The sequence below is a fragment of the Arvicanthis niloticus genome, chromosome 14, assembly GCF_011762505.2.
Source record: "Arvicanthis niloticus isolate mArvNil1 chromosome 14, mArvNil1.pat.X, whole genome shotgun sequence".
NCBI classification, from domain to species: Eukaryota; Metazoa; Chordata; class Mammalia; order Rodentia; family Muridae; genus Arvicanthis; species Arvicanthis niloticus.
Window position 1 is genome coordinate 63,067,542 of NC_047671.1, and position 27,558 is coordinate 63,095,099.

Genomic DNA, 27,558 nt, shown 5'->3' on the forward strand with positions numbered 1-27,558 from the left:
TCCCGTAGTAAGAACAACAATATCAACCAACCAGACCCCCTCCCCCAAGTTCCTAGGGACTAACCCACCAACCAAAGAGTATACAGGGGGTGCCCATGTGGATATGTAGCATATACAACTGGATATGTAGCAGAGGAGTGCCTTATCTGGCATCACTGGGAGGGGCAAGCCCCTTGGTCCTGTGGAGGCTTAATGACCCAGGATAGGGGAACTCCAGGCTGCTCAGGCAGGAGTGGGTGGGGACGAATCCTCATAGAGGCAGGGGGAGGGAGGATGGGATGGGGGCTTGTGGAGGGGAAACTGGGAAGGGGGATAACATTTGAAATGTAAATAGATAAAATAACCAATAAAAAACCCTAGGAATAAGAATGCATAAGATAAATGGAACAGTGGTGGTGCATGTCTTTAATTCCAGCATTTGTGAAGCAAGGAAAGGCAAATCTCTGAGTTGGAGGTCGGCCTGGTCCACAGCGTGAGTTCCAGGACAGCCAGGGCTACACAGAGAAACCATCTCAAAAAACCAAAAGCAGCAGCAGCAACTACAACAACAACAACAAACCGCACTAAGCTAATAGTGTTTTAAAAAACATTTTTAATGAAGAAATAATTCCATTCCAAAATATAGACACACAATTAAATAGTTTAATCACTTCAAAATATAACATGTCCCCAGGAGGTACACACACACACACACACACACACACACACACACACACACACAACAATACTTAACAGCAATATCAACAAAACAAAACAACATACTATAGTAGTTTTGTTACGATAACAATGAATATAGTGAACTCTTTAGTCTGGATTGGTTATTTCAAATGGGGTCAAATTACAGTAGTCACAATTTAAAATGTCTTATGTTAATTAGCTTCAAGATGTAATGAATGCTTCTGACATTTTTCTTTTTTTCTTTTTGGTTCAAAGGAAAAATGCCCCGTCTTCTGAGGACACAGTGGAATTTGTTTCTTGTGTCTCCTTGTGTGGAATCGAACCAATGTGAGCGTAGCAACCCAAGGCTGCCATATTTACAATATCTATCTACACTTAACAGCCAAGAACTAATAACAGTGGACGAAGATGGTCAAAATAAGAGCAGACATCAGTGCTAAATTATATCGCAACAGCTTGGCTCATGCATATAAGAAAATACATAGTATATATCACACAAAGGCCACAATCTTAATGCAATTCAGTTCATATTACTACTTACAAATGAACCTTCCCTGCCTTACTATAGATCATCCAATAATCCATCTTCATAGTCTCCAACACGTCTCCCTCTGACCAACCAAACTTACCCCAACTTCCATCCTGACAAACCACAACCAGCTCCTGAATCCTATACAGTAGATTTCACCCACCTCCTTGACCACAATGCTGTGGGGGAGGTTTGGCTGCCTTAGACCAGTGCTCATTCGTAGACCATCAGCTCTGATGGACATGGGTGTGCAATTCATTGTGGAATAAGAAAGAACAACCCCTTCGAGATATAGTTGAATGGAATGGACAGGACAGACAAAACCTGCTGGGTTTGCATTTAAAACAGGCCCCAAAAGTAAATTTGGAGAGCCAAGGAAAGAAATCCACCGACAATCACAAAACCCCAAAACAACACACGCCATTTTGTCTCGGTTACAGGACAGGGGTGCTTGAGTCTGGTCTCAGTGCTGACGTGGAGCTAAGAGAAAGAAAAGGTGGCTGGTTAGTGAGAAATTGCTCACTGGTAGTGGTTTCCAGAGAGTTCTTGTAATGGCTTTGTAGGATGGAGTCAATACCATGGGATGGAGCTGCTTGGCAATTGAAGCTGTGACATGAGGGAAGGTTTTTAGTAGAACAGTTCAACCTTAGACACACATTTTAATGTAGAAACCCAAAAAGACAACGTGGGTCAGTTCAGTCCAGCCAGCGACGGAGGGCCACCAGCAGGGTCTGAGTTTTAATGTAAGTACTATGCGACTCTGATTTGAGCTGACAGAAATGTAGGTATCTGGGATGTAGTGGTTTTCAGTACTGAGTATGAGGCACCAATGGCCACCTGCACCATCTAGAGAGGTGTGATTTCACAGAGGATGATGGGCAGGGGGAGAGAGATGAACGTTAAGACACGCCAGCAGAACCCGTGACAAAATCCACCTGTGCAAAGAAATCAGAGAACTGTGCAGTTGTGCGACTTTGGTGCTAGCCTGTGCTCAGGGAATTTTGCAAGGCGGGTTTTCTGGAAGAAAATAGACTAAGAATACCCAGGGACAGCATGGGGTCCTCTACTGATGCCAGTCATGCCCTCGGCTATCCTCAAGGCAAATGATTTTGTTTAGAGGACAGCCATGGAGATAGTTTCTGACCAAATGCAGAGGCAAGAACAGGAATACCCCTCTGCAGACATTGGGGTCAGAAAGGGAGTTCTTAGCCACTCAATTATAGACCAGATGTGTGGGGTGGGAGGAGGCTTTTGCCAATCTGGTGAGCAAGATTGAATCTGAGGTCCACTTAAAAGGTTTGTTATTTATTCTGAATACCACCCTGCCCTGTTCTTCAAGACAGGGTGTCGTATTCCAGGCTGGCCTCAAATTCACTATGCAGCTGAGGATGACCTCGAACTCCCGACTTCCTGCCTTTATCTCCTGAGTGCTGGGATCATAGGCAGGTGTCACCATGCCAGGTTTATACAGGTCTGAAAGTTTGAACCCAGGGCTTCGCATATGCTAGGGAAACCCTCGGCCAATCGAGTAACATCCTAGCCCCGAATAAGGCCCTTTTCACTCTTGGCTATACAACTCTATTCTAGAACAATGATTTCCACTTCATACCATGCCTCACTGTGAGGAGGGCCAATTGAATCATGGGTCACTAGGTCCAGACCCCAGAGTTTCTGAGTCAGCAGGCCTGGGTTGGAGCCTAGGAATTCACATTGGTAAGACTTTTGGGTGACATTAACATTGCTGGTCTGACAGACAGGTTCTGAGCAAATCATTGTTCTGAAATGATGTTCCCTTCTTTCTTTTAGAAGAAGAAACAGGAATTCCAGAGAGGCTTGTAGTTTTAAGACAGCCAGCAGGTGTCTGGCTTTTTCTTATACATCAGATCTTGAAACAACCAAATTACTTTTCCAGTTTCCCCAGAATCGCTAAGGGAGCCTCCTTTGAGGTCTCTCTAATGAGGGGACCGTCCACAGGCTCTTATCCTCTTGTCTTTGACAGTTCTTTTACACACCAGCTTCCGACTGAGTGTGAGATCCCAATACCACACTGGATAGCTTGTCTGTCTCCGTTCACATGCCCACACAGCCGCATGCAGAACACCAGGTGGCCAGGTAAGGCAATCAACATTCAGAAAGAAAAGCAAAGCAAGCGCACTTTAAGCCCATAGTTTAAAGCTGAAGGCCTCGGGACTACTGATGAGGGGACTTGTCAATGAGCAGTGCTGTGTAAGACATGCTTCCTAAGGATACAATGTGGAAAGCAAGACCTGGAGGAGTGCAGATAACTGTAGTCCGTTGGGGGATCCTATGGCACCTGTGGTTTATAAACAGCTTTAGTAACGAGTATTCCAAAACATAGTTCACAGTTTTTAAAGAAGATCTGTGCTGATTTTAAAAACTAGATTCTATATCATTTGAATGTTGTCTCTCTTTCATTAGTTTTTGAATATGATATCTATTTGGAAAAAGTATTTACACTAAATTCTATGGCTGATTCATTAGAGTATGTCGAAGGAAAACAATCCAAGTTGGAAATAAGCTCCCAAGAACCCATTATTCCTGTTGGTAGGTTTAAGTCATTTCTCAGTGGGGCTTGGGGACATGGGCAGGCCAAGGACCCTTCTTGGCTCCTGGGTTTTGAGTTTGGATACTCAGAAACCAAATCTTATTGTAGACTGTTGTCCCCCCCAACCCCTCCCAGTTGCTGTGGGGGAAATGTATAGTATATAATAAAACCGTCTTTGCTAAAATCTCAAAGAATCCACAAATGAAAATTCTAGCTACAAACTATTAATATTGTCATTGTAAACTGAACAGGTTCAATATCAAGTGTGCAAAGGTTTAAAATGCTCCTTAACACTGCTGTTCTTTGTGTAACAGCAGCAGGCTGTCAGCCAGCCTGTGGGTGTTTGCTTTGAACCAGGGATGAGCCATGTTACAGAAGATGGAGTTGATAAATTATCTAGGAACAGAAGTCTCGAGCCCCCACCCCCTTCTAAAACACACACCTAGGAACTACAGATTTTAGAACAGAAAGCTAGCTGCACTACAGGCATCAGAACACATCTTTAGGGGAGGGGGTTGTTGGAGCTGCTGGGTGTGGTGGCTCCTCTCTCCGAGCGAGGGTGAGGCTGCTTCCAGGTGGCAGTCTTCCTCCTCTTTGTTGTGGGCAGCTCTCTTCACCACCGGATGGCATGTTAACTTTCCTCATTTGTCTGACTATAGCTTGCCTGGGAATAAGGAGTGTGTCATTTTTTTTTAAACAGGTGAAAACTGTTTCTAAATTAGGGATAAATAGTTTAGAGTACCCTCCCCAACCTTGATATCTCTCTCTCTCTCTCTCTCTCTCTCTCTCTCTCTCTCTCTCTCTCTCTCTCTCTCTCTCTCTCTCTCTCTCTCTCTCTCTCTCTCTCTCTCTCTCTCTCTCACACACACACACACACATTGTATTTCCTTCATTATGTAAATTAGAAACCAATGTCTTAGATATGGTGTGTCTTCTGGAAGACACATTGTGGGGTTCTCTTCCTTGAACATCCTTGTTAAGGGATCCCTGGGTTACACCTGAGGCTCATCAAGAGTTAAACTCACTCTGTGGCTAACAAACAGATCTATAGCCTAACTTGAGCAGAGGAAGAGTCTGCTTTATTTCTTAGGTCCCATGTTCTACCCTTACTCATGAAGGGCTCTGCCTCAGTGGCTGACTGATGCCAAGCCAATGAAGTCGGTTCAGGACCCTTGGGAAGGAAAAGCATGTGCTGAAGCATGGGCAGAAAGTTCAAACAAAAACATAATAATCATATAGCTAGTCCTAAAATGTCAATTGTATTGAGCTCATTAAGGACATTATAGCAGGGTAAAAGGACCCATAGAGGTGAAATGCCACTATTTTTAATAGTATTCTGTAAGATGTTAAATGCATTTTGCCCCACTGGTCGATTTAGCAACAGGCTGGTTTGTGTTTCGACTCCTGTGGAATGCCATCTGACTACAGTATCTCTGCAGCAAATAACAGAGGGCACACCTGTTTCATTTTTCACTGACAAATTTCCAAAGGGGAAAAAAAAAACAAACAAAAAATGGCTTTTAGGTATGGAAAGAACATGATACTCAATTTTTATGTGGGTTTATATCAAGGGCATTTTATTACCTTTTAAAAAATAAATGTTTTTCTCAGAACAAGCTCTTACTGCTTAAAGACTACACAGAAGAAAAATGGTTAAGTTGTTGGAACTAAGAGAAAAAAAATGCTATTAAGGGAAGGCCTTTCCTGTGGGACTAGATTTTCTATAACTGGAGTGAATATTTTCAGAATCAGCTCCTGGGAATTTTTTTTTTTTTCGCTATAGTCACTGTGGATTAGGAGAACATGTGTGGTTACAATTTCAAATGCAAGGGAGGGCAAGTGGCGTGTTGTTGGAAGATCTCTCCTTACAGCTCAGGAGGTCTGCCTCTCAGTGCAATCTTATTCACTCGATGTGAACCTGGCGTTGGAGAGAGGGTGTGCGTAGTGTTTGAACTAGTGTGAATCCATTACGACTTGAAAAGTTGTTGAAGAAATATGTTCATTCCTAAATTTAGCAACTAGGATTGGCAGAGGGCGTTGTTGGCCACCCTGCAGGCTCATATGATTCCACAGTTGGGAAGGATTATGTAACTGCACTAGACGGGTCCTCTAGCCAGGCCAGGCTGATGCTGTAGAACGTGTGTTAACTTAGGTTGTGAGGAGGGACCACCAAATGGCCAGTAGCTAGAGCTAGAGAAGCCAAGCCATCTGGACTTATGGGACAGTGGGTTCCTCCATCACTGTTGGTAGCTGAGTCCTAGCCTGTTTATAAAAGTTGAAACAACTTTGCCCATACACCTCCATGAGGACTGCAGCAGCTCCCCAGTACTGCATGGGATCCGAAGCATGGGATATAGTGGGGCCATGCATACATGCAAATGTCCACAGCTAATTATGGTGTATTTAAGCTTTTAAAAACTATATACCACCTGTCCACCTCCTGTGTGTGAGGTAGGTATGATATCATGATGGATGGAGGAAAGTGAAACTCATAAAGGCATAATAACTTATCTAAATTATGCTAAGTTTGGGTGAGATTCAAACTTAAAAATAGGTCTAATAAAATACAGAGCCCAGGACTTAGACTATGACACTCAAGTGATCTTGACAGTTAAGTGCCAATTTTTCGGTGATAAAAAACAAAATCGACTTGAGAATTTGGCTCAGTGTAAGCCAAATCTTTAGAGTGGAATGAAATTACCCAAATGCTGCCTTAACTTCTATCACAATGAACCCTTCAGTGGACTTCAATTAGTCACCCTCAAAGCACAAAGCTGCAGGACGTTTTTCTTGGGTTGCATTGTCCCTTGCTAAGGGACACATTTGTTATTTGGGGACTATGAAGCTGACATCCAGAGATGCTGAAGTAGCTTGGTCTTCTCCTTCTCTGATGCCATTGGTGATATGGACATAGACAGTGTGATGCAGCTCAGGAGCCATGGAAGTTTCTGTGACAACCGCCCTAATCAACAGGTAAAAAGCCAACCCCAGTGATCTCTGGGGGATTGACACAGGAGTATAATGAACTCTGTGAAGTTACTCTGATAGTAGCAGAAACGGAGTACACCATATCACATAGAAAGAGTGACTGTGAGCTTAGGCTGAGAACCATCCCAGCTCAGCCTACAGTGTCCATGCTTCCTCCCAAACAGCAGGGTACTTACTTGAGAGGAGAGTGAGAAAAGGGTATTGCATTCAACCTTGCAAGCTGACCTGTGGGTGACAAAGGACACAAACGAGAAAGGTGACATGTCAAGTCCGTGAGGCAAGTCAAGCTGGTGAATTATTTGGCTGGAAGCCATGCACAGAGACACACAGAGAGGGAGAGAGTCCAGAGAGTGACAGACGCATTCCATCCATCCTGTTACCCCCAGCTTACACGGCCTTTGAAGAAAACCACTCCACCGTACTCCAGGATATGCATTTGAGTGAGAACACATGGCCCCTTCCCTACTCCTTTCCTTGAGATCACTGAGCATGGGACAGCAAAGAGAGAGGAATCTTAGATTTATTGTGCATGGCGAAACTTCAGCTAGATTTTATTAATAGAACCCCCTTTAATTTACTCATGTACCATTAATTATTAATTCATTAAGAATGCAATATTTGTTGTAGACTGGAGAAAAGTCACCTGAAAAAATCTACAATTGTAGTTGCTGTTGTCACTAAACCCCAGTAACTGATGATAAACTTGAAGAACAGGGACCAGCAGGCATCTTCAATAGCCCAAATCAGACTGCTGATAATCTAGCTACGTCTCTCTCCTCCCTGTGCTGACCCACATGACATTCCTATAGGACAGCAACCCTTAGATTTCCCAGAGATTACCTGACAGCTTCATACAAGGCTCTTTTCTTTCTATGGGTGAGCCACACAAGTCACAAAGAAGAAAGCTTCACCACAGCCTTGTCATCAGGTGAACATTTTCGTAGCACAGGTGTATGGCTCAATACACTAATTATTCTCCTCCTCTTCCTCCTCCTCCTCCTCCTCTTCCTCTTCCTCCTCCTCCTCCTCATCACCCTCTTCCTCCTCCTCCTCATCATCCTCCTCCTCTTCCTCCTCCTCATCACCTTCCTCCTCTTCCTCCTCCTCATCACCCTCCTCCTCCTCTTCCTCCTCCTCCTCACCATCATTTTAGAAATGATTTGAAAAACATTTTCACTGTTTCTGAAAGGCAGTTGCTCTGCTGAAAAGGCTAAAAGGCACATTTTGAGCAGCACTCTGAGTGAACTTGGACATCACTGTTGCTTGGGAACCTTCCAGGGCTTAGTCTTTATTATTTGGAAGCAAGAGATTCTCTGTCCTTCACTGACAGAGTGGGAGAGGTCTGCTGGCGACCTAAGACTGTGGAGAAGCTTGTGTGGCCATTAGACAAAATATCAGTTAGGAAAACAACCACCTGCTGGGGCTGGGAGCAGCTGGTCTCTGCCAGACAAACATCCCTCAGCCCCAGAGGTTCACAACACACCCGCGGAGAAGCATGCAGAGGAGTGTCCCCATGGGCGAATTCACTACTTTTGGCAAGAGTAATAATTATACTATTCTTGATTGCAATTACTATGTTCTTTGAATTCTCAGCTGATTACTGGGATTAAAGCTGGGCTGCCATGACTTTCGGACATTTAAATGGATTCCGAAGACCCAAACTCCAGTCTTTTACACTTTCTCTGCAAGTGCTCTAACCACTGAACCATCTCCCCAGGCCCCTATATTTTAACTTAGGAGAAAAAAACCTTTTTTTTCCCCCCCCTCACAATCCTGAAGTGTTTGTATTGGTAGGCGCCATGATTCTGCTAATGTCACAAAGGCCCCTTTCACTTTCCAGATGAGAGTTTGGAAGAATACACAGCTACAAGAGGCATTTAAAACATTGGTGTCTGGGATGCATGGCCCGAGAATTCCAGAATATTTTGGAAAGGTAGGGAGGGAAGAGGGAGAAAGGCCCCCATTTAATAGACAGGACCCCGTTGAGGAGGGCTGTGGAGAGGGGCGGGGCTGCTGCTGCCTCCTGTACCTGGTAGGCCTCGTCCTGCAGCTTCTGCTTCAGGTACTCCTCCATCTGCAGCTCGTTCTCCAGCTGCCGCACAGACTCGTTCTCATAGTTGCCGTCCTCGGGTTGCGTGTAAGGATCCCCATCATCCGGGACCCTGGGAAAAACACAAGAGGGAGTGAAATCTTAATCGAGAAGAGCAGGTGGAATTCCCATGCAGGTTTTGCTTTCTTCCATCGCCTGTTTCCCCTGAGCACCGCTAGTTCACATTCATGTCTTCTTTGACTCAAAGGAAAACTTCATAAAAAGAAAAAGCCCAAAGTTTGGAGCTCTCTGGGAATAAACTGTTTCCTTTCCATCAAACCTAGTGAGAAAGTCATTGGGCATTTATGTTTTTATATGGCATACAGGAATGATAGCCCTTAAAATGTTCAACAAGGCAAATTTGCCGTTACAAGAAACAGCGGTTCACAACATGAGATTTTTTTTCCTTTCTGAAAGGAGAGTGAGCCCTCTAGTGAAATAATGCTTAAGGAAGTATGTGCATGATTTAACTCTTTGTGCTGTACCATGTACATGTGTGTGAACTTACACATACTTGATAGCACACACATATATGTAAGCACACTTTATGGTATAATAAGTCTTGTAATATCAATGACTTGAGACTAAAATACCACACCCATAGCTCTTGACCCTACAAAGTTTTACTAGCCCTGAATCTGAAAAATCCATTTGCATTCTCCAATTTCATTATAAAAGAAGCAAATAAGAATGACTTGTTCACAAATGGGGACAATTCCCACCCATTTCTCCCAGGTGTAAAGGACTTACAGGGCTAAAAATAGGTTCACCACCTAAATCGAACCATGTTCGTGGGACTGAAACACTACATTCGTAGGCGATGCTGAGAGTAAAACACCCTCCAAAGGGAGCATTTAGAATAGACATTAGATGTGACAGCTCATGTTCATTTTATCCATGGGGTATATTACTTTTGGAGGTTTAGGGCCAGACCTAAAAGTGTCTGTGAGGCTTCTATGAATTCTCCATTTTCCACCACCAAATTGTTTGCTGGAAGCTGGTCCTAGTCTGTGGCAACCAAGGGAGAGCAGGTTTAAAATTAGGAGGCCTTTCACAGGCTTGGGTTTCAGGATTAGGGCAAAGATGAGTGTGGTTGCCACTATAAAATGTTGAAACAACAAAGCTAACTACATATACATATATTTACGGGAAAAATACGACAGTTAATTTACTACTTTGAATAACATATCAAGCAATTCAAAATTTTATAGGAAAGGACAAGAGAGCAAACTAAAAATAGAACCGGTCACACGCTGCCATCTTAAATGATGGTCTATTTTGTTCTGCTTGTATGGGCCGATGCTTCACATCTGGCTTTCAAAACAGGTCTCTTTATAACCCTGTTACTTCTGGCTGTTTACTCATTACTTAGAATGAGAGTCAGAGCACCAGAAAGACTTCTGGCTAATCTCTTCACTGGCTCTGTAAAACACCCAGTTTCTGTTGTAGACTAGTTTGAAGTACTTTTCATATTAAGCATTACCCTTCTGTTGGGATTTTAGTGCCTCCAGCCCTCGACCGAATTCATCACTGTCTTGGCCATCTCACTTCCTTCTCCTCCTCCTCATGCTGTTCCCTCCCAGGCTGTGCTCTTCTGATGTGAGTTCAGCTACTTTCCCGATGTTCAGCCTAGGTTTCCTCTGCAGATGGACAGTTACAGCAAGCCTAGTGGGAGTGTCACCAATGCCACTAGCTTTGGTCAGATCACACTAACCTAGTCAGGTAAGGAGACAGATGAGGAGAGCCAACTCTCCCTAAGGGTTAGGAGTCACACTTTCTTAAATACCAATAGGAATGTTAATTCCTAGTCTTTACTATAAGCAGTCTTCTGTTGGGATTAGGCTGTTTGGCCCTCCCAGTGACAGCCAGGTAATTTTTTTTCCCATTGTTGTCTTGAGTGGGGAGATAGCCAAGTAGCTCTTCTTTGACAAATGGCCAGCCTGTAATTCTGGAGTCTGTTTGGAACTTGATTTGTTACCCTAGCAACCAAGGATTATAGGAGCTGCAACAGCTCCTGTTGTAGAGTCCTTGCTCCAGTCACACACACACCAGGCAATTCCCACTGGCTTTGGGAGGTTCCACTCTTTGAACTCTGTAACACTGAATCAACTCTGCTCAACAGAGCAATATTTGATCTGGATGGGCGGGGGACAACCTGTGCCAGGACTCAGCAGAAAGTATGTGCTTGGTGCAATTTGAGGCCTGGGATTGGCTTATAAGTAAGGGCTGTGAGACATATACGCGCGCGCGCGCGCGCGCGCGCGTGTGTGTGTGTGTGTGTGTGTGTGTGCATTATCCCAATAAATGATTCTCCTGAGTGGTCTTTTGCCTACTTATGGCCTCATCATAGGCAGAATGGGCTGCGTTGGTTGCATCAGGAGGGAAACCCTGTTGTGGTATCAATGATAAAATGGTGATTGACAGGTTGGAGAAAGTTAGGATTGGAGGCCCATGATGGAGAAGGGCATTAGAAACTGGCTGTTAAGGCGACTAGGCCTAAGAACTGGGCAAGCCCAGGCAACTCAATTACTAATAGAAAAAAGCCCAGGTTCCAGCCTAATCTCTGGAATGCCTAGAGATAGAGTAAGATAAAGTGCATCTGCCCCAGAATTCCAATGTGCTTTAAATTGAGCCTCGGAGCTCACTTGGCTGTCTCTGTATCTTGGTAATGGGAGACCTCAGCATGCTGGACTTCTCCAGAATAAAACACTCTTTGTGTTTACATACTGTTTGAGTCCAGGGTAACAGTCTTCCATGAATCATGGACCCTTACAGATGCAATGCTCAAAATTCTTGGCTGGAACACCAGGAGGCATCTGAAGTGTTCCAGAAAATGACCAAGGACAGAAGCTGTGCAAAACTAAGAGTAGAATAAATGGTGGAAATATGAGAAGATGGACGGACAGACAGACAGACAGTGAAGAACCTGAAAGTATGGGAGATGAGATGCTGCGAAAAGCCAGTGGTATTAGCAGACACCACTAGCAGTGTAGTTTGAGAAAGCTGCCATGGGTCAAAATGAAGAGAAACTTTGGAACACTTGTCCCCCCCTCCCCCCTCCCCAGGCTGATTAACATTCCTTAGTCAGAGGACACTTGCTGGATTAACATTCAGAGGAGAAAGGGAGAGGCTGATTAACATTCCTCAAACCACACGGAAGGGAACCCACCTGTGGGTGGGGAAGGCCCAGAGCACATAGACACATTTCACAGGATGGACCAACCCTTGCCACTTACAGACAAGGGTCGTTGCCACCTCATTCCCCAAAGACTAATTAGTTTAAAAGTCACATTGTTCTGCCAATCGTATTGTGCCTAGTCACTGTTTTTCTAGTCCACCCCTTAAACTGTATAAAAACTGACCAGATGGGCTGCCTGGGGTCACCACTCCACCTTTGATGTAGGACGTTCCGAATGCATTGGATAAATTAAAATTCCTCTTGCTTTTTGCATCAATTTACGTTGGTTGTGGTTCACTCAGGGAGGTCTCCAGTAAGCTAAGGCTCCCCAAGAGTCTTATAAAAAATCTGAGGGTCTTGACTTCAAGCTGAGGAAATGTCACTATAGTCACCAAACTTTGATACATAAATCCAGAGCTATAAGTGTAGTGCCTTTAGATCTCAAGGCTTAGAGCCACAAACTTTGGAATATATAAGCCAAGCCCCAAGCTTCTGGAATTCAGGGCCACCAGTGCTTAGGGAGCTACCCCTTGCCCACCTATGACTTTTAATCATATAGAGGAAAAGCATCCTCAACTGTTTGTGATAACAGTCTCTGCAAATAGTTTCTGAAGGGCAGATTTATTCATATTTAATGAGTCAATCAAACTGCATTCCTTTATAAAGAGATTCCATGTGTTTAATGACTTCTATCCAATGCTTGTGTGGTGTTTATATTCATTTTGCCCACAGGTTGTTCTAGCACCATGTCTGTCCCTTAAGTGAAAATGTAGTTAGTTTAGGAGACAAGATGACTGATCTTCTGAAGTGGCATATGTGACCTGGAAGACTGCTTTCTCCCTTATTACTACAAGTGATATGTGACTTTAAGTTTCATTTCTAATTTTACCATAATACAAACATGATATGCGTTCACTAGAGATCGTACTCTGAGTTTTGAATTAGTTCTCCCCAACACTAGCGATATGAATATGATACTGTTTTGTGATTTGACATCATTAGTAAGTTAAAGCTGTCTGTCAGTCACATGAGTCAGAGGGCTAATGCTTGATTGACACCCTACAGTATGGGGTGTTCCTAGGATACGACGTACTATGGCTTAGTTGCACTAGATATGTTTTTGACTTATCGGATGTTTATTGGAATGAGTCTTCATTATTATTCGAGGGCCATCCATGTCCTGTGCCTCAGTTGAACCAGGCTTTCATTAAGCACTAATTGTTTTAGGTTACTGATGATTTTCTAGAAATTGTTTAGAAGAACCGACCCCCCAGTAGCAAATTTAAATGCAGCACTCTTCTGCCTCTTCTGGCTAAAAGGAGAACTGCACCCTTTCAGTGTTTGGTATTTCACTTTCTCAAGGCTACCTACTTGATCCTCAACTGAGAAAATGTTTTCAAGAACAAGATACTCACATGTCACCATGCATGGTACTTGTAGCTCCACCGTGAATGTACCCAGGTTTCCGGGCGTGGATTTGGGCTAGAAAAGCCTTCTCAGAGGTCGGTGATGGAACCAGATCCTCAAACTGAGTTCTTGCAAATTCGGAATCCACAGTGCTTTCTGTTTCACTCGCCACCTCTAGTGGGCAGTGGAAGGAACAGAATGACCACTTAGGAAGCTTGTGACCCGGAAATAAAGGCCCATGCCCCACAGGAAGCTTGGGTTCTAAAAGAAAGTCCCCAGGTCCCACATGCAGCAGCATGAGCACACCAGACACCAGCCAGTTTTTTTTTTTCCCCCCAAAGTGAAGTTGATACTAAAATGAATTGACTATAAAATAGTTTAGTATACAGCGTTTTTTCTTTCATTCAGAGCTGGAGAGGAGAAGTCTCCAAGAGGGGCCCCTGGCCTAAGGATTCTCCCACAGCAAACCCACATGTGAGAGGTACCAAGACCACCTGGGAGGGCACCAAAACGCACCTGAATTCAGCTCTTTCACCAGCGAGGACATGGTATTAGTGATGGAGTCTGCAGCTACCAGCAGGTCATTCCTTAGATTCCTTCTTGAACCTTCAGTAAAGAAGCAATAATTTAATGTCACAGCGTTTCTTTTATACCTGGCTTGTCTACCAACTCCTTTGATAACCTACAGCAAGAACAGGAGCTTTGGTTCATCCCCCGAGTGGAAAAAATGTACACTGGCCCTGACATAAAAAGACCCGGAGAATATTGGCAGTTCCTAGATTTCATTATTCCAATTAGGACTCAGCTTTTATAAGGCATGGTGACCTGACAGAAGCTTCGACAGGCCCAGTGACTCAGAAGGTGTGAACATCCTTCTGAGGACAACCCACACAGAAGCACAGCCTTGCTTGTCAGAACAGTTGTATTTTTCAAGCAGCTGTTATGGTCCCAGTCACTACCATGTGGCTGAGCATACTGGGGCCTGTCCTCTGGCAGGACAGGCTCTGTCTCCTACCAGGGCTTCCAGGATAGATGTCGTTGACATTGGGACACCAGGTACTGAATGCTCCCAGAGAGTGGAAAGAGGGTGAGGCGCTTTGCTTCTGCTCTTAAGATACCGAGCAGATGCATGCCTGGTACCTTAACCAGAAAAAGATTATTCTTCATATCAGGCACACTAAGAGTTAAATGGGTTTTGTAAGGTTGTGTGGGAGTAGGTAAGGTGGGGATGGAGCATCACATTCATTACAATAATATCTTTGGAAAAAAGTGTTCACGATTCCGAAGACGCCACTTACAAAAAAAGTTACATAGCATAAGCATTTTGTGGGCTAGGGTGTTCCTGGAGGCAGCGCGACATTGTCATTTCTTACACAGTAACCTTAAATGAATGAAACAACAAATATATTTAAATCAAAGAGACTAAGTAAAACCATTAACCATAATATAAAGCACCAGGAGATTTAACACATGGTAGGTTATTCAAAATCTGATTTCGAGGAAGGATATTTTCCCTTCTAAACAATTTTAAAAAGGACATAATTTGTGAATGACATGGTAGCTCTTGAATGAGATTCATGTTTAGAAGGAAGGGCCCTGACAAGGAGCCCCTGTTTTCCATCACAGAAGAAAACAGCCTGTGGGCTTTGCTGGTAAATGTGTTAGGATTTTATCCCTATACATGACGGATGGCAGGCTCTGTTTCCACACATGGCTACTATGCTTAGACATCGTTGATGTCAAAAAAACATTGTAAAAATCTGCTAGGCAAATGATAATTCTTATTAAAACATATGTATTTCTGCAATCACTAGTGTGAAGAAGTTGTACATCTTTCCTTGATTGGCAATTTCTCCTTCTTCTGTCTGCTGATTCTCCTCATCTGTTCTTGTTTGGGGGGGAATGCCTCCATATTTTTATGCTTAGCTGAAATTGTGAAATCTGATTGGCACACACACAAAGAGATGGTTCCTTGGGGTATATTATTTGATTTCTGTCTTTGTTTTTCTTTCCTTTACAATAGTCAGTCAAATGTCTTTCCTCCTTACATCTTTACTAATATATTTCTAATTTAAAGCAAAGGCAAATTGCAGGCCAAGGTGCAACACACAATGTAATTTGTGTGAAGAAAGAAGAGTCTATCTATGAGCTATAAACACACACGAATACAGCTGTTTATACACAGGAGAATGTTGAGAAGGGCCTATGCATTAGTAGTGGTCAGTTCTAGCACTGGAGTGTGCCTGGCTGGAAAGACATACAAGAGGGAGATTTCTTAAAATCTATAAACGTGTAAAATGATGGAAAGGTTAAAATCACTTGATTTGGGGTGCCTGAGACAGAGCCTAGAGCCACCCCTGAAATGGACCTTTAGGCACACATATGAATGATTATCTAAATTAAAGTTAGCCTCCAAGAATGTTCATGAGGGATTATCTTGTTTTTTTTTTTTTTTTTTAAACTGATTTGGGAAGACTCATCTTAATTGTGGTGGGGGCCATTCCCTGGAAAGGGGATCCTAGACTGTATGAAGTAACCCTAGCATGTGTGTCTCCACTGCCTGCTTCCTGACTGTGGACTCGATGTGACCAATTGCTTCAAGCTCCTGCTGCCTTGACTTCCTGTGACTTGATTGTGACATAAAAATAAATGCTTTATTTCTTCTGTTGTTTTTGTCCAATTTTATTTCTTTAGCAATGGGAAAAGAAACTGAGACAATGGTCCTCTCTGGAGAAGCCTGGTCACCAGCTCTGCTCTTTATACAGATTATATTATACAGCCTTAGTCTTGTAGCCCTGACTACAGAAGCCAAGGCACAATTCTTTAAAGCATCTTCATGAGAAATTTGTAAGATGGTAACTTGTCTTCCATCATCTCAGAGTTAAAGAGCTGGGATCATCTAATCTGAGTCTTGACTTTGAAGAGGATATGAAGTAAGGATCTCGGGATGGATTGAAGTTATGTTTTCATGAAACATTATAAAGGCATTCTTGTGCCTTGAGACGTCCAAGATTTACCAAAAAGCAGGGCAGGGCAACAGAAGCTAAAAGAGAGAATTGGGGAAACAAGGAAGAGCACCATAGGCGCTTTCTAAGATGCATAGGCCAGGCTGCGACCCAGGTATAGGGCACCCTCACAGAGATGTCCAATCCATACTCCGTAGGACAAGCACAGATTAGAACAGCTGTGAATGAGGCACAACTCCAAACTGCAAACTACACACTGAAATTATGAGGGTTATTTGTAACTTGATTTATGGTTTTCAATTTCAAATTCTGTAAACGATGAATACGGCCCTGAGAGCCAAAAATACTGCACATGCCTATGAATGCTTGCGTGTGGCCCTGATGCCTCTCAATTGCCGACTGCTCAGTGGATCTTGGTGAACTGTTTGGCAGGCACAAGCAGAACACAGTAAAGGAGAGAACACTTACTTTGTGCAAACGCCTCTTGTACATCTCCCCCTACCCCAGTGAGGGAGTCCTGAGGGGTGTGCGTTGGTGTAGAACAGGCAGATGCCGACCGGATGGGCATGGGGATCGGCCTGCTGATGGTGTGGCTGGGGGAGGAGCGTGGGGAGCCTGCCCCCTGGGTCTGCAGAAACAAGACACATCATTAATTTGCTTTCACAAGAAAAGCCCATAGGCCTCCTCTAAAGTCTCAGGTCCCATGTTAAAAACCATGATAAGAACATTCCAAAACAGGAGCAAATCTTAGGAAACCAAGGAGACTACTCTAACCCTAGCTGCAGGTGTTGATTAATTTAGGGAGTTATTCATGTAGTCGTGGGTGTAAATTTTGGAAGCTATTATGCATAATCTGAAGTCTGTGTTCATATGGGAGTCTAAGAATACTAGTGCAACATTGTGCTATAATGTGAGCTCTTCATTCTTGCCTAAGACGTTGTAAAACAGATAGTTTCAAGGTATGTATATTTCTCCTTGAAGGAAGTCCTAGATAGAATGAGACACAAAGGAGAAAGTTCTTAATACAGACTTTGAGATTATTCAGTACAGGTAAAATACATTTGTCCCCTAATTTTCAATCTACTTTGGCCTCATCTTTAGACACAATTTTGATCATGTCTTACAGTATTTTATATTGTCCCAAATAATTGCATTGAGATGTTTGTTGCTAATCTCTGTTTTACAATAAAGTCACATTGTAAAATTAGTCTGCAATTCAGTGATCTGAATATGGAGGAAGAAAAAAAAAATCTTGGTTTCTTTTACTCTTTTCTTCATTAATAATTTAAACCAATACATGAAGACTCTACTTACTAATGAGATACCATGGAACAACTTTATATATGTACATATCACACAACGTTGAATTCCAGGTGAATATATCTACCTCAAGTGTCTATTATTTATTTATGAGGAAAACATTCAAAATGTTTTTGTCTACCTTTATAAAAATTTTTCATTAATATGTTTATAGTATTTGCCCCTCTTCCTTCCTCCAACTATTCTCCAACCCCCCACCCTTGCTGTTGCTAAGATTAGTCCCTTTTGGAATGATCAGCACACTGTGGTTATTTGTAGCTATCCTACCATGGAGTGGCATGCCAGAGCATCATATTCTCATCTATCTGCATCCAACCATCAGTATTTCCCATCATTCCTTTGTTCTACTCTCCCAGCATCTGTAACTAGTCTTCTATTTTCCTACCTCTTACATCAACTTTTTATATTTTACATATAAGTGAGCTTATGTAGGCTTGTCTTTCTGTACCAGACCTTATTATCTAACGTGTGATCTTCAGTTCTATCCCTGTTGTTGTAATGTCAATATGTCAGGATGTCACCATGTAATATAATGTCAGGATGCCATTCCTTCAGTGAGCTGAATCATATTCCAGCACAACACGCACACATGCACACGCGCGCGCACATATATATCACACACAGCACACACACACACACATACATACATACATACATACATACCACACACATATACATCCACACAAATACATACACATACTGCACACACATCCACACAAATCACACACATCCACATATATACACAAACCACACAACACACAGCACATACACACACACACACACACAGACACACACACACACACACACACACACACACACACAGTACATTTTCTTCATCTATTCATGGCTGATGGTCACTCTGGTTCTTTGGCTACTGTGAACAGAACTGTGATAAACCTGAGAGTGCAGATACATCTTCACTATACTCACTTCATTCTCTTTGGATAATTCCCTCACTAGTGGAATTACTGAATCAGGCCAAGTCTAACTCACTCTTTTCTACAATGGCAGCAGTAACTTCCATTCCTATCAGCACTGCTCCTTTCTCTCTGCTTGCTTGCCCACACTTGTCAGCTTTCATTTTTAATTATTATTCTTACTGGAAATATGTGACATCCGACTGAGGTTTTGATGTGCAAGATCATGACCTCTGATATTTGGTTACTGTTCTGAAATACCTTTTTCTCTAGACCTTCAAGAAAGCTGTAGTTTAGCAAAAGGCAAGATTAGCAGGATTTATAAAGGAGTGAAAAAAAAAATGAAAGAGTAGAAAACCACCAGAGCTCTTTTATTTTTGCATCGTGATCTTTGGTATGAGACCTTGAATTTTAAAGCTCTCTCTCTCTCTCTCTCTCTCTCTCTCTCTCTCTCTCTCTCTCTCTCTCTCTCTCTCCATGAAGCCCTTGAAAGCAGACTCCTGGTTTCAATAATTAGTAGAAAAGGAAGAAAATCAAGCATTCATGTAAGGCATGCAGGGAAACTCTGGAGCACAGATGTAGCTGCCCGTGTGCCCTTAGCAGCTCTCTCCCAATCTGCTGACTCTGGCCAGCCATAGTGAGAACTCTGACAGAAAAACCCAGACAGTAACTGTGTACCTGTTCACACTCTGAGACTGGCAGCATGAGAATGCTCCTTTGAAATGCTCTATTTAGATCTTTGCTTTCTGTTTGGCTACTGGTAGTGAACCATTTCCCCACCTCCCCACACACGTACACACACAACACACAGACTGACAGACACACCGTCCCTGTAAAGTGCCATGCTGTTAGCTCTCCAGGGCTCAGCATCAGACATAAATTGTCAAATCTGTAAAGTGAAGAAAATCCAGAAACAAAACCAAAGCAAACCAAAGCATAGCACAGAACGGATGTGCTGCCCCACGGGCTGTGGATTCCAGTCTTACACTTGTAACAGTACCTGATTGTAATGGTCTGTCCAGGCTCAAAGAGGAGGACTTAGGTGTTGATGCTTTTGTCTGCTGTCCTCCTCAGCCTGCTCAAAGAGGGGCCTGGGTTTTCCAGAAAACAGCAGCTCAGCCCCGCTTCCTTGAAACCTTCTGTGTCTGAGCTAACCCTGCACCTCAGGTCCTCATGACCATGGTGAATAATCTCACTGTGCAGCTGAGCTTTCTCCTGCCCCAAGGGTTTTATGAACATCCTGAGGACCTCTTCCTCATGGCCCATGAAGTGAGTTTCACCAATCTAGATGTGCAACTGTGGATCCCAGGGATCTGAAAATGAAGACAGTTTTCCCTGGGGAGATGGAGAACAGCGCTGAGCTTGTGCCCGAGCCCAAGGACTCTGAGTCCTCGGGGCTACAGAACTCTTGATGGACCATGGCTGGTGGAGGGTCCATTTGAAAAATAGATGTTGGTCAGGTGCCTTGGAGGCACCTAGTGGTGGACGCCTCCCCTGTGCACCCAGTCCTAGTTAGGGCTTAGTTAGCACTCCTGGACTTTTCTTATTTTATTACAGGAGAGGGTGTCTACTGGGGTCGGGAAGTGAAGCAGGACAGACTGTGGTAGACATAGGATCCTTTTGTCTGTCCAATGTGGGTCACTAATTCAACCCTGGGAAGCCAGATCTTCTTTGTTAGAAAGTCCATACTAATATAATGACTTTTTAAAGCTCACTTTTGTGGGTATAGAGCATTTTACCATACATTGTTGATTTTCCTAGTATAGCAAAAAAAAAAAAAATACTATATTTGAATAACAGTTGAAATCAGTTTATGAAAAAATCACTTTAATCTTAAAGATTTTGATGCTCTGAACATTCATATTAGGTGTTATTATTCCCATTGAGTAGGTGAGCACACTGAGGCTCAGAGGGGATAGGTGGCATAAGGAAGGTCTTCAGGTTCATTAGTGGCAGAGGGAAGTTTAGATCGCTAGTCCGAGGCTTTCCAATAGCTTCACATCAACCCTCCTTGGGAATGTTTTATCCATATATTGATCTGCATGGACCATTGTTCCTTCCATCTTTCCGCCATTAATCATTGAGTAATTTCCAGGGAAGGCTTTTCTCAGGGAATTTGCTGGAACTCATTCTAAAGTTCAAAGCAGACAGCCATGCTGGATAGCCAGACTACAGACAGCCTGGGAAAATAAAACTTGGTGATCTGTCTCATGCCAAGGGGCCGCTGCCCTTCCTGTTGGCCCTTTAAAAATGGGACAGAAGGAACACCAGAGAAGCCATCTCCTGTAGTAGATGCTAAGTATCTGGGCAGTAAACTGGGCAGTGTCCTAACAAGAGAAAAGATGGGGCCATGGTTACCAGGTAACCATGTATCCTACTCTGAGAACTCTGGGTAAAAAATGAACATGACTTGGGAGGTGCAGGTTGCAGGAAAGATGTAGCTAAATCTTTTTGTCAACCCGAGGATATGACCAACATCGCACGCTTCCAAACATACTTTATTAAATTGAGAAAATGTAGGAACTAAAGGCTGAGAAGCTTCCACTACAGGCACAGCATGGTGCTGCAGGCCTCGTGGTAGACCAGCTAATGTTTTCCTTGGGTTGTGGAGAGCTGTGGGTGCCCAGGGTGGCAGAAGGGACATCAGGCTAGTGGTCAGGTCTATAAGCGCTTATGTACAAGTCTAAACATGCTCTAATAGACACGTGCTTCACTATAAATTTGGACCCAATAACATGAGAGACTATTGATGTAGTTATGTCATGTTACTCTTCAAGAGTTGGAAAAAAAATTCAAAGTGTGCATCATAGTTACAACCAGTGCTTTCGGCTAAGGGGCTGTGACCACACTTCAGTGTTCGACAGGCTGTGCTAGAGATGTACCACCCAGTTCTGCTTACCGATGTTGTGCCAGGTTCTTTAGCACACAGCCCTCAAGGGATTCTTACCTCTGGTGACATTTGTAGGGAGGCATGTACTTTGGCTTCATTTCCCTCCCCTACACCCCCCACCAGAGCTTGCCCCTGTAGTGCAGTCCCACCCTGAGAGCCTGGCCCACATAGCGTACCCCACCCCCCACCCCCGCCCCAGAGCCTGTCCTGGAGACTGCACTAGGCTCTTTTTGAAGAGTTTTTATGTCTGAAGCATTTCCAACCCCTTATCTTCCTGCTTAGTCTCCACTCGATCCTCAGCATCAACCTTTCCCTTTCTTTTCTGTTTCCTGTCTCCAAAACTCCCAATAGTGGTTCTTTGTTAGAGGAAAATAACCAGCTGTGGTTACGTGTTAAAAAAAAAATCTCTGAGTAAATCCAAATGACAACAATGCATGACTGGCTAATAGCTATCATGCCCAAGTCATAGCCAAATGAATATCTAATGGTTACAGCTTCAAGTTGTCTGATTATGTCAAGAAATTTGTTGGGAAATCCTCGGGTTGACAAAAAGATTTAGCTACATCTTTTCTGCAACCTGCACTTCCCAAGTCATGTTCATTTTTTACCCAGAGTTCTCAGAGTAGGATACATGGTTGCCTGGTAGCCATGGCCCCATCTTTTCTCTTGTTAGGACACTGCCCAGTTTGATACTTAGCACCTACTACAGGAGATGGCTTCTCTGGTGTCCCTTCTGTCCCATTTTTAAAGGGCCAACAGGAAGGGCAGCGGCCCCTTGGCATGAGACAGATCACCAAGTTTTATTTTCCCAGGCTGTCTGTAGTCTGGCTATCCAGCATGGCTGTCTGCTTTGAACTTTAGAATGAGTTCCAGCAAATTCCCTGAGAAAAGCCTTCCCTGGAAATTACTCAATGATTAATGGCGGAAAGATGGAAGGGACAATGGTCCATGCAGATCAATATATGGATCCAACATTCCCAAGGAGGGTTGATTTATGGGTGAGGGAAAACATATATCACAGCTGGCAACTTAAAATAGCTCTCTTCCTGGAGAATACATGAACAATTAATTTCTACATGCATTCTCGGACTCTACTCCACCTGCCATCACATCAATTTTTAAAAAGCCTGGTAAGACCCATACATTTTCCATTCTTTTACAGGAAGTATTTTGGTTTCTACTCAGCTCTAGAGAGAAAGGATGCTTTAAGGAAATGGGCAAATGTGTAAGTGCAGAGTGAACCCATCCTAGAGAGGTGGGAGTATTTGTTACCCATCTTCCAACTACACATGTAAAGTTTGTCTCCAAGGTCTGGCTGAAGATGCTACCTGGCTCTGTATCTTGTAGTTTGGCCCTGACAGTTGTAACTCCCAGCTTGGGAAAATGAAGCCTTACAAAGTCACCACCATCATCATCATCATCATCACTATTTTAATTACTGAGCTTTTTAAAGGAGTGCTGTGTACAAAATGCAATAGGAGACAGAGGATGCAGTTGACTATGACTGGTCAGGAAGGAGGCATTGCTTGAGTGGTTTTCACAGTAAAGATACCTGGGCAGGAAATGTGATAGTATGGAGAGGAGAGAGGAGTGTCTGAGTTTTGGCAAAGCTTGAGCAAGACTTGAGACTTGTGAGGAAGTCAGTGACATGGCAGAGAGGCCATTGGTACTGAAGCCAGTACCAGGATTCATGAGAAAAAAAAATGAGGAAGCTAAAAGGAGGGACAGGCTCGGGAGCCTTCACTGTAGACAGCATCTGGAATTAAAGGCTCAGTGTCTACTGGCTTTGAAGAGAGAATCATTTATTTTTTTCTCTCCTAGAATCAATCACACAACTTTAAAAATGAGATTTTGTGTGTGTGTGTGTGTGTATTGTTTGATAAAATACTTTATGTATTTTTGAATACATAAATACATTCTATATGAAGATATCATCTCAAGGTAAATTTCCTCCCTCCCTTTTCTATGGAGGAGTTATCACCTCTGTAGAAAGCCCACGGGCTGGATGAGGAAGGCTAATAATGGAAGGTGAAGGCGAGGCTAGAAAACTGGCTCGTTGTGGCTACTCATGTTCTGTATTGCATTTGAATGGGAGCAAGAGATGAGATTTTGAATGATGTTAGACTCTGCTCACAAATAAAGAGGGACCAGTTTGATTCTAAGGTTTAAGATGTAGTAGTTTTCAAATCAATCCTTGTTGCAAACTCAGAAATTCCTGACTATGAAGTACCGTACAGCAATTACCTCTTTTATGCATTGTCTATGTTAAGCCTCCAGGCTCTGGAGTGTATTGTACAGGCCATTGAAACTCTCAGCCATCCACTGCACCACCTTTAAAAAATGTTCTCAGGAACATGTTGAGAGCAATCACTGTAGACATTAGTGTATCAGAAGCAAGATAATCTCACTGGATGTTTTTGTAACTTCTAAAGCATAAGAATTGGTTTTTTGACTGTTAAAAGCAATTATAAGAGATATAAACAAACTTAAAGTCATGATCACATTTCTTTCCCAGACTGAGACTCTATTAGTTAACTGAGAGGAAAAAAAAAAGAAGTGAATGTGTGTGTTCTAAAATTTGAAAAGCTTATGTATGACTGTATGCATATGTCTACAGATACTGGATATGCAGATTTTCACAGAATGTTTTCACATCCACTATCATCTAAAATACCCACAGTAACCTTGTGAGGCATATATTACTAGAGTGTTCGAAATGAATGATCAGGAATTAGTTTACTCTTCAACATCTTAGAGGTGTGAGCTAGGGCAGGAGCCCCTGGGATTTAGGCCCAGCTGGTGTAATCTTGCAGAAAACATCACTAAGGCTTTATGTTGCTAACTCAAAGTTAAGATACTTGGTTTTGGACCCATCCATAACAGTTAGAACTGGGAATATACCAGAAACTCTGGAACATATCGTTACTGCAACTACAGCCCAGTGGCTTTTGCTCTCAAGGTATTTTTTTTTTTTTTATAAGTGCTCATTTTATGGCTCCTTCAATAAATCTTAAGGATACACAGGAAGAAAGAGGGTAGGATGACTTTGATTCAACTTTTGTAAAAAACACAATTTATTGCTTGTGATACCATAATCATATTATATTACAGGCACTATGTTTTTAAAATTCATGTTCTCTCCTCAAGGGGAATAATTTCATGCATTACCTATAATAAGAAACAGTATATGTAGGGATTGTAGATACCAGCATAATAAAACACTACATTGAACCACATAGATTTATGATAAAGCAAGTAAAGGTTATTAAATCAAGCATGATTTGTGGTATGGGGTATTTTGGGTTTGATTTTTACAAAGAGATTTTTCCCGAAGGGGAAAGACTCATAAAACAGAATTTAGAAGTAGATGCCAGTCTAAGACCTCTAAATTCTTCCCTTAGATCATGTTCAACTATGAGAAAAATATTTGGAAGGAATTTGCTCATTTTCTCATAGAACTATCTCAGTGGGGCTAGATTTGATGGGGTTCTGGCTTTAGTTTTGACTAAAGCTCAGTACAAGCCATGGCCACTTGCAACCTATGACTGCATTTTCCTATTATATTGTAAGGTGCTTTTCTATAAAGCTCTGAATGAAGGCTTGCTTTAGTGTCTAATGCGGGAGATATTCTGAGCTTCCACAAAGTGGTATTTCTATGCTGCTAAAACCCTGGATTGTATTTCTCTCTTTTGTTTTGTTAAGTGTTCAGAATACCCTTGTCCCCTTAGGGGATACAGTCCCATTTTCTCTTCCTCAGTTCCACATTCCTCTATTTCAGCTTTAAGGAGCTGCTGTTTATCAGCTGCGGTGTAACTGTATCCGCTGTGGTGCTTGACCTCAGATCGGGTTTAAAGAGAAGCTTGAGTAGAAACCAAGGAGATAAGAGTGAATGAGTGTGTAACCTACATGTGGGTCTCTGACAGATGGCCTCTATCCATGCTACAGTCCCCGCTGTTGTGACCCTTCAATGTGCAGAGGCTGGGAGGGGCTGCGCAGGAAAGGAACAGAAAAGGAGGTGACAAAGTTCAACCTAAAGGGCACTCCCATAGCCTGGCTCTATGAATCCACAGAAGCCTTCCAGAATATTCTACTTGGGAAATGGAGGGAAAGGGTCCCCAGGGAAATGAACCTTAAGGCAAGACAATTGCCCTCTCTGCCCAGAGGGAGGAGGAAACTTAGGTTAGAGCAGCATTTTCTGTTTCTATGTGCATGCAAAATAAGAGGTGGGGCAAAGCCCGTTTGTTTGCAAAGAGATATCAAGGGATAGGCATGTACTCTGCCATGATCTAAGTCCAGAGGCCACACCCCAGGAATGGACAACAGTAGAGGCTACAAATACAGTGCATCTTTAAGACAAGGGAGTCATCCCTAATGAAAATTTGGCGTCAGTTCAGTAAAGGAATTTTTTCATAATATACAAAATAATGCCGCACATCGTTTTTATTGTCTGAGTTACAGATTGGTTTAACATGATTCTTCTTCTTCTTCTTTTTTTTTTTTTTTACAGACCTTGGGAATGAAGAGTTAAAAAGTTTCCAGTGTTTTGCAAACATTCTCTGTTATACACAAACACACAGAATGGAAAATAGAAAAGAGCATACAGAAGAATTAACAGAACTGTTGAAATTGGACAGATTTAAGTTTCTAATTCACCATGGATATAATGTGAAATCTTTAAATAATGGAACTGGGAAATATCATCATCCACTTTGGTACATGCACAGGGTGTTCGAGCTGCTCTCCTTTCACTTTAGCTTGGTTTTATTTCTCTCAGTGCGCTTCTTCTTCTGCTTGCTTCTAAATCTGACAAGGTTACACACAGGGCTTCAGGGTATGACACAGCCCAATGGTCATGATGCCCCTAACTCCAGAAAAATAGGTATGAATAGGACTTATAAAACCACAGAGCAGGAAGGCCCTCAGAAAGAATGGAAGGGAAGAAAGTTACCCACTCTTCATCGGATCTTGTTAACTGACAGCTTTGGAGGAAACTAAAGAGGTGTGAGGTGGACAGTCAGCTACCAAGAACAGTCTGACAGGATTGAACAAACACATCTTTGAGCGCAGGGTGAGTGGCATAGCTTATGTTATGTGATGGCGGGGATTTATTATTCTTACGAGAGAAGTTTCTATGCCTTTTCAGAGAGATGGAAGCTGAACTGAATGTTCACAGTGTGGAGGTTTGCTCTTGTGGGGCTGCAGCTTGGGAGACAGCATTGACCTTTGTGGAGCTCTAACGACTGACTTTCTATCAAGAGAAGGGTCCCAGAAATAACCTCAAAGAGCATCACATGGAGTTGAAATTTAACACCCTCAAGGATCTGAACGAAACCTTCCCAAGGAATCACAAGTTGTTCTCCCTTCTAAACACAGAACAGGTCTTCATTTGTTGCCGACAGTAGTGACAGTTATAACAGAATGCTGAATTTTATAATCTCAATTCAAGCACTACATCGAAATGGAAGCAAATTAGTATGATTTTTTTTCTTTCCAAACTGAAGCAGGAACATACATTAGAGGCCAAAGCAATGAGGTCAGCAGGACAGCAGCCCTCCACTGTTAGTTAAGACCTGCAGTAGGGGACATAACTTACTCCCTGTTTCAGTTCTTCTTCCTACAGAAAGATCGAATCAATAACAAATTAGATTACCCAGGGTTCCAACCAGAGCACTTACACAATGAAGGAAGAGACGGGAGGCATTGACGTGGCTTCGAACACCTCTCCCAGTCTCTGCCAAACCTTCACTTCAGTTCCAAGCCTATTTAGGTATTTGAGACAACAGACCCATTCCTTCCCCCTGTGTCTGAGTTCTCTGTCTATCCTAGCATTAGTATGTCTTGGTACAAAGTCTGTGTTCAGTTGGGGAAGCTTAATCCCATGGTGGCTGCTGTCAGTAGACTCCAATCTCATCACTACTGTGGAAGAACCACAGAAATAGCAGCAGAGAATTTTCAGAATTTCCTGCCATTCAGGGAAGGGCAAGATGGGCTCAGATCTTTTTATCTGACGTATTTTCAAATAAGTCAAAA

At 42.8% G+C, this 27,558-nt stretch overlaps 1 protein-coding gene across 23 annotated transcripts in view; it reads right to left on the reverse strand.

Annotated features, from left to right (window-relative positions):
- Window positions 1-572: 572 nt before the first annotated feature.
- Window positions 573-27,558, reverse strand: part of Dtna (dystrobrevin alpha) — a 342,076-nt gene continuing 315,090 nt past the window's right edge. For 8 of the 23 annotated variants that reach the window (XM_076912920.1, XM_076912919.1, XM_076912913.1 and 5 more), the window contains 6 exons: window positions 27,122-27,142; window positions 16,870-17,029; window positions 13,952-14,041; window positions 13,444-13,609; window positions 8,791-8,923; window positions 573-1,687 (listed from right to left, as the gene is read on the reverse strand). In XM_076912920.1, coding sequence (XP_076769035.1) covers window positions 1,547-1,687; window positions 8,791-8,923; window positions 13,444-13,609; window positions 13,952-14,041; window positions 16,870-17,029; window positions 27,122-27,142 — 711 coding nt within the window. In that variant the 3' untranslated portion in view covers window positions 573-1,546. Of the gene's footprint in view, window positions 4,438-6,937; window positions 6,987-8,790; window positions 8,924-13,443; window positions 13,610-13,951; window positions 14,042-16,869; window positions 17,030-25,953; window positions 27,143-27,558 lie in introns of those variants that run through there. The other 15 variants (XM_034517689.2, XM_076912928.1, XM_034517684.2 and 12 more) reach the window with 7 other exon arrangements.